Source organism: Neltuma alba, unplaced genomic scaffold (assembly GCF_004799145.2).
Source record: "Neltuma alba isolate B1F8T4 unplaced genomic scaffold, ASM479914v2 tig00010296_pilon, whole genome shotgun sequence".
Taxonomy (NCBI): domain Eukaryota; kingdom Viridiplantae; phylum Streptophyta; class Magnoliopsida; order Fabales; family Fabaceae; genus Neltuma; species Neltuma alba.
In genome coordinates, this window is record NW_021635213.1 from 113604 (window position 1) to 121183 (window position 7580).

Consider the following 7580-nt stretch of genomic DNA (forward strand, 5'->3'; position numbering starts at 1 on the left):
GATATATTCTAATTCCGGTAGATCTTCTAACCATGTAGAACACAATTCTGACTTTACCACTCTCATTTTATCATTCTCATGTTTCTGTGAAGTAAATATATTCAATGATTAGATGAAAATTCAACATATGGATTATGTATACACACACATGAACCACATAAATTTAATGGCGCTGTAACATTAAAAAGTCAACCCCATTCATTTCACATATTCATAAAACTGTAATAAGATAAGCTCAGTAAGATGAATTTTATTAAGTTAGACTTTTCTTATACATATTATTGATGGTCCAATGTGAAATATATATAGACACACACACACACAATGTATGATCTATAAATATGCATCGACGTTGATTTATTTCAAATCAAACAGTCTTGGACAAGTCATACTTTCCATGATAAAGAACCGCTCACAAAAACAAAAAATGATTCCGCAACCAAGCATTAATGGGAACATTGCCAATACTTCAAGTAATTTCCAGCTTGATTTCATGATGAGAAGACTGCTTCATAGACACAAAATATTAAATAAAATTTGAAATGATTATTGCTTTTCGTTAGAATATAGTCTTGCTACTCGTATATATCGTTTCATAGTAAACACAAATTTTCAAATAAATTTAAAAAGTAAACAAGAGGAAAGGAAAAAAGGTCCTGTAAAAAGAATTTTCTCACGTCCAAAGAAAATGAGAAAATATTTCCACTGATTCATTCTTAACAAAAACAACCATGAATAAGTACTTTCTGTAATAAGAAAGAAGTTATTTCTCAATTTTATGTTTGATAAATAATTTAAAAGACATTTATCAATTTTATCCATGAAAAATCACAAATAAAAAAAGAAATAGTGAGAGAAAACACTCACGTGAGAGAAGATCTCTCTCAATTTCGGCAATGACAACAAGCGTAAGTACTTCAGTTTGAGAAGTGGTAGCCGATCCCCATATGATGCTTCTTCAACAAGCCTCTCAAGTTCAGAACAATTTCGAATCAAAGGTTGCTGAGAGATTAAAGCATGCAATTAGACATATTAAATTGAAAGGAAAACATACAAATTTTAATAGCAATAAAAGATGCACACTAACAAAGACCTTTTTAACGTCCACAGAAAATTTAACAAATTGGTAATTTATAGATATTATATCAACTCCAACTTATTCTAAATAAAATACAGTCCCACATAATTATTCGCTTGACAAAATAAAAATAAAAAATAAAAAAATGTTGTTCAGAAAAATAAAATTAATTATTTGACAAAAAAATTAAAATGAACTAAAGAGATTAAATTTTTTATCAAATTCATATGTGGAAAGATAAATTAAAAAATGCAGCATGCAAATAATATTTTGTAGTACTGAAAAAAGAAAAAGAAAAAGAAAAATTTGAGCAGTTTAATCTTTAGTATTATAATGTAAATGCTAAATAAAAATTCTATGAAAAAGAGGTAGGTGAGCGAAAGAAAAATTTTATCAAAATGTTTGAAATCTCTAGTGAGAACTTCTATAGACACCAATTTATATTATGCATTATAAGTATTTTCTGAATTGATCATTTAATGGCAAAATAAAAATAATGTACTTTTAAAATTGTGTTAACATAATCTCAACATGTGTTTTACCAGACTCAATCAATTTTTAGAGTAACATGGAAAATGTGTGACTGGCAAATATTGTATATACTTTTTACTACATGATTATGTTAATTCTCTATTATAACAACTATATCACATTTAATAAATAATATATATCTTTTTTTAACAAGAAGTACACATATTAAATATTTCTTGACCGACAAGAATTATTTGAACAAAAATACTAATATTAACTTAATTTTTAGCAGAAAAAGAAAGAGCCACAAAAAGGTATTTTCTCACATCAAAAAGAAAAGAAAAGCATGGCAAAAAAATTTGAAAGGGAAAAATATTTCTCTTAAAGTATGTGTAGTTTTTATATAATGCATCAACACTAATTTATTTTTGAATTAAAATAACTTTGAATAAGCACTTCCCACAATACATACCTAATAGCAAAAACAATATGAAAAAGTCATTTACTTGACCGAAATGCAAAATACGAAATGTAAAATGTTACTGCATCTGACAAATAAAAGTTGTTATATATTTTTTAAAAAAAAGAAAAAGGAAATAATATTTTATTATCATGAAAATAAGGAAAACTCAGAAAATAGTTTCATCGTGCAGCCTGAATATATAGCCAAGAAAATTTAACAAAAGAGTGTCAAGAAAGAAAACTAACTACATAATGAAGAAAGTGCAGCAAAGACTTGCAGGTTGGAAAGCCAAGTGGATCTATTTAGCTGGTAGAACGTCCCTCTATCATCCAATGTTGGTGGAGGTTTGACGATGGTTCAGTCAAAAAAAGGGTTTCAATTGCTTGGTCCTTCTCTTAAGAACTCAACTGGGAAGGCTTCTGCCCACTTAGAATAGAAAGAATAGGAAGACAAACTAAAAAGAAAGATGGACAGAAAAAGAGAGAAACCTTACCCCGAAACAAGGGACTAAGGGCTAGGGGGTATGAGCATAGGGGTTACGGGAAGACTTCGACGGCTTAGAAAGAGAAAAAGTACTCGCTCACTGGAGCAATAAAGAAAAGAAGCGTACGGCTTACTAAGACACTAGGCAATGAGCCCGCATACACATGAACTCACTATAAGACTCACTTACAACAATGGGAGAGACTGAATGCTTAGAAGAATGGAAGAAAAGATTCCAAGAACTACAGTAAGAAGGAAATCGAAATCCAGGGGAGGTCCTATTCCCTCTCTGTAGATTGTAGAAATTTTTATATCAAAAGGACCTCATAGAAATATTGTCTTATTCCTTATCTTGGTGTCAAGATTTCTAAACCGAAGTCTTTGATATCAGACACTGGCTTCTATGAATTTGCAAAGATGTTCAGGGGACCAGGTGTTGACCTGTCACCTATATCTGTTAAAATGATAAGGTCAGCTAGATTTTCAGTAGCTCTAATGCCGGTTATGAAGCAGATTGGTTGCTATTCGATTCGTATTTCTATGTGATTGAGGGGCGCCGGTTATAGAGGGTATTCTTCTAAGCCGACAGACATCAATCCTAATTAGTTTCGTCATATTTTTGTCGCGTACTCACCCAGTGGCATCTGTCCACCACCCATTCAGGTATAATAAAGTGAAGTCAAAAATAAAATAATTACTGTAGAAGTTATGTTTAATGATTATACAAATATATATTATACGATAACAAACAAAAAATTTTCAAATAAAAGGGAGATGTAAATTAAACATGGCTACTTGAGCAAATGCGTCAACATATATATATATGGATTATTATTATTTCTAATATGCAATGATTCAAGAGAGACATTGCGGATTTGCTGGTAAAAAAAAAAAGAGAGAGAGAGACATTGCGGATGAGACTTACCTGTGGATGATCTTGCATATCATGAAGTAGTGGATCCCCATGTGCAGCTTCTTCACCAATAAGCCCCTCAAATTCAGAGCAACTGTCTATGTATATGAACTCTAGTGAAGGACAATGAGATGCCAGAGAATAAGATAACAACCATCTCACTTTGTTGCAATTATATATGTTAATCTTCTTAAGTTTGGGGAAGCAAATATTAGAAGAAGAGAGGTTTTTGAGTGATTCTTCACAAAATATTCCCTCCCATTCCTGGCAGTTATCTACTACAAGTCTTCTCAACTCTGGAAGGCTTGCAACAATAGCTAGAGTGAAAATACTTTTCAATTTTGGACAATCTGTTAGTGAAATATCTTCAAGTCTGTGGAGGCTCACAATTTGGGTGGGGCCCTTCCAAATATATTCCAATTCTGGTAGAACATCTAATTTTAATTCACTCAACTCTGAATCCAGCTTTAGAGGTTCTTGGGCTTTAATAGATTCTTCATCATCTTCTATTCTTCCTCTGACTTGGATTTCCATTATACCTTTCTTTTTTCCACTCCTTTCAATTTCTAGACTTTTCAACCTTAGAAAAAGGATCAAGGATTGCTCATTTTGCAACTGATTGAACCTTTTTGCTATAACGCCCACATAAGCACTATCATTTTCCTTTCCCTGTAAATGTATTAAAATTAAAATTATGAAATGGACTGATTATAACAACTTGCTTTTTACTCTAACTAGATTTGAGATTAAACCTAGTAAGTTTCTTATATTATATATTAATTATTGCCAACTATTGCTAGTAAATAATCCTCTTTAACAAGTAGGCAAATATATATAATAACAATAAGGACTTCTTACCAAAACTTGAAATGAAAATATAAAAATTTTAATAGCAATAAAAGAGACACGGTAAGAGAGATCTTTTTAAATATCAAAAGAAAATTTAAGAAAAACATTTATCTTAAAATTTGGTATCCTAAATCATTATTTTATTGACAAAAATATAAAACAAAAATTTAAAGTGCTGTTCGGAAGAATGAGATCAATTTTTTGATAATAAATTAAAATGAGCAAAAGACATTCAAGTTTTTATCAGATTCTTGTGTGGAAAGAAATAAAAAATACAATTTGTAAATAATTTTTTTAATACTCCAAAAAGAAAGAGAAAAATACAAGTAGTAGTGTATTTTGGTTACAATACATAATTAGTAGTTAATCTTCCCTTTAACATTATGCAAAGTTCTCCAATTATATATGATTATGCATGTATCCTATATATTTTTAAAATATTATCATTGAGGTGCACTGCAAACTATATTTTATACTGAGGACTAGCAGTAGTACAAAGATATAGAATTTCATTATACAAACATTATTATATAGTTAAAAATCTTTAAGTCAAGAAAGAAACGACACTAATTTATAATATATTAGCTTCTTTAATTACCTTTTACAATTAATATATAGATCGTGATATAAATTATGATTTACCAAACTATTTTATGATAACAAACAACACTTTACTTTCATTTTGAAATCGATATATTTTTTTTGGGCCAAAATTTTGAAATTGATTTCATGTATTTTTTAAATGGTGATAATTAACATAATCTCAACATGTATTTAACAAACGAATATTCTATATTATATATTTCTTGACCAACACAAATATTTATTTGACCCAAAATTGAAATATGAACATACAATTGTTTAAGACAAAGAGAGGCACCGTTAAAAAGTGTTTTTTCACATCCACAGAAAAGCATGGCAGAAAAATCCAAATGAAGAAAGAAAGAATATTTTATATATGGAAAATGCATCAATGCCAATTTATTATAAATAGAACAACTTTGAATAAGTACTTCCCACAATAAATACTTGATGCCAAAAAAATTTTAATAAGAATTAATATGAAAAGTACAAAGCTTGAAGAAGCAATAGTATTTTGTTACCTTGAAAATAAAGCAAAACCCAAAAAGTAGTTTTATCGTGTAGCCTACATACGGAGCTCAGAAAACTTCACAATAAAAAGAGGCTTATACAGTTACAATGAACTCAAGTCAAAAATAAAATGGCTATTATACCTTACTAAAAATATTTTTTAATATATATTATACGATTGTAAACATGGCTATCTATAAATTAAAAAGAACGTAGAGGCAGAATAAATAAAAAGAAAAATAACATGACTATTGTTGCCTATTGACAATATATTTTTTTTAATGCTTATATATACTGTTCGATCATAAGCACAGATTTTTCAAATTAACAAAAAAGGTAATATCTTCAATTTGTTATCGGGAAAAAAAAAGGTAGAGTGAGCAAAAAGAAAAAAAATCACCTACAAGTGAAATTATTAGCAGTTGCATGATTCTAGTTTTTTTTTTCCCCAGCACAACCAAAAGGATATCAAACTTATGCGTGTCAAAAGAGAGAAGCAAAAAAATTCAGTTTAAAAATTAAATGAAAAGATAAATATTTTTCATCAAATGTGTGACTATGGACTATTATTTCTAATATGCAATGATTCAAGAGGAATTTTGCTTCATGGTCAAAAGAAAAAAAAGAGGAATTTTGCGAATAATACTTACATATGGATAATATTACTTATCATGAAGTAGTGGATCCCCATGTGCAGCTTCTTCATCAATGAGCCTCTCAAATTCAGAGCAATTGCTTATAATTATTTCCTTCAGTAAAGGACAATAAGAAGCTAGGGAACAAGACAATAGCCATTTCACTTTGTCACAACGATAAATACGAAGTTTTCTCAACTTTGGCAGGCTCGTAATGGTGGCATGCGAGAAGATACAGATTCTCAATTCAGGACAACTCCGTATCCATAGCTCTTGTAACATGGGGAGAGAGCAGCCAATAGACGAATCTTGAAACACTTGTTCAAGACTATTCATTTCAAACAATGTTAAAGTGATCAAGCGTGAGAATACTTGTTGTGTTTGAAGAATGTTCACATCAGGGTTCTTGATGATGAATCTTTTCTCTTGACAGCATGATACCACTAAGTGCTTTATCTGAAAATTTGTATCTTTATAATCCCACTCACAGTTATCTAGCCAAAGGTGGTTTGCTCTAAGAATGAGATCTTTCATTGATGCATTCAAAGTAGAGACTCTAAAGCCTTGTATACATAAAGCTCTTAATGCTTCATCACAACCATCCAAATATTGTTGAAAAGAGTCATCCAAATATTCATAAATTAATCTGGAATCATAGATAACATACCTCTTCAAATTTGAAAGAGAGAGAATTTCTGGGATGACAGATTTGTCGTCCCAAAAGTATAATTCTTCAAGCTGCTCACATCTTCCAATTACTTCTAAAGGGCTTTTCTCAATTTGACAACCAAATATATCCAAAAGTTTCAGCATTTTCATATCTACAATTCCAGTAGGTAATTCATCACATCGAGAACCACGTAAGTCAAGAATCTCCAATCCTTTAAGTTCACCCAAAAGAGATATGTCCCCCAAATTTTTCCCTCTAAGGCATAAGGTGTGAAGATTAGTTAATGATACAATTGATTGTGGAATTGAACAAAAAGTTGGATCCCACCTCCGCAATTCCCACTCAAATCCATGTCTTATGAGTGCCAAGACTTTGAGTGACTCCATTGCTCCAATATCTCGAATGAACCCATATGGTTGAAGTAGTAGAATCTCAAGTTTTGGAAAATGCAATTGTTTAGAGAGCTCGAGATCCTCATCCAAATTCCACAATGACACTGCCTTTGTATCTTCCAAACTTTGGTGGTTACCAATTAACATCTCTGAAATTTCTTGGTTGTCCACCAGAACTTCTTGACATTGCTCCTTTGCAATCCACAAGGCTACATCTCGAACCACATCATGCAATTTTACATGTGCCTGCTTACTGGTATGCATTAACAAAGAAGAATCTAACAATTTCTCAATGTTAGCTAAAACCCTATTCCTTGTTTTCTCCATTGTGTAAATTCTTTCACCAAGCTTAAGAGTCCCTTTGCCAAAACGAATTAAATCCTCTATATGGATTTCATGATCCTCAGGAAACATAGAGCACAATATGAAGAGCGACTTAGCTAGCGGACTCGACAAATTATCATAACTTACTTTGAGAGTTACATAAGGGGTCTTCAAATCATCTTCAATATCCAGTGGTGGGGGATGTCGTAG

At 30.9% G+C, this 7580-nt stretch overlaps 1 protein-coding gene across 1 annotated transcript; it reads right to left on the minus strand.

Moving 5' to 3' along the window:
• Positions 1 to 469: 469 nt before the first annotated feature.
• LOC114755632 (probable disease resistance protein At1g61190) lies at positions 470 to 7310 on the minus strand. The gene is made up of 4 exons (XM_028944502.1): positions 6357 to 7310; positions 3421 to 4077; positions 868 to 1002; positions 470 to 505 (listed from the first exon to the last, which is right to left on the minus strand). The coding sequence occupies exons 1-4, from the start codon at positions 7308 to 7310 to the stop codon at positions 470 to 472; spliced, it is 1782 nt and encodes a 593-aa protein (XP_028800335.1).
• Between the last annotated feature and the right edge of the window lie 270 nt (positions 7311 to 7580).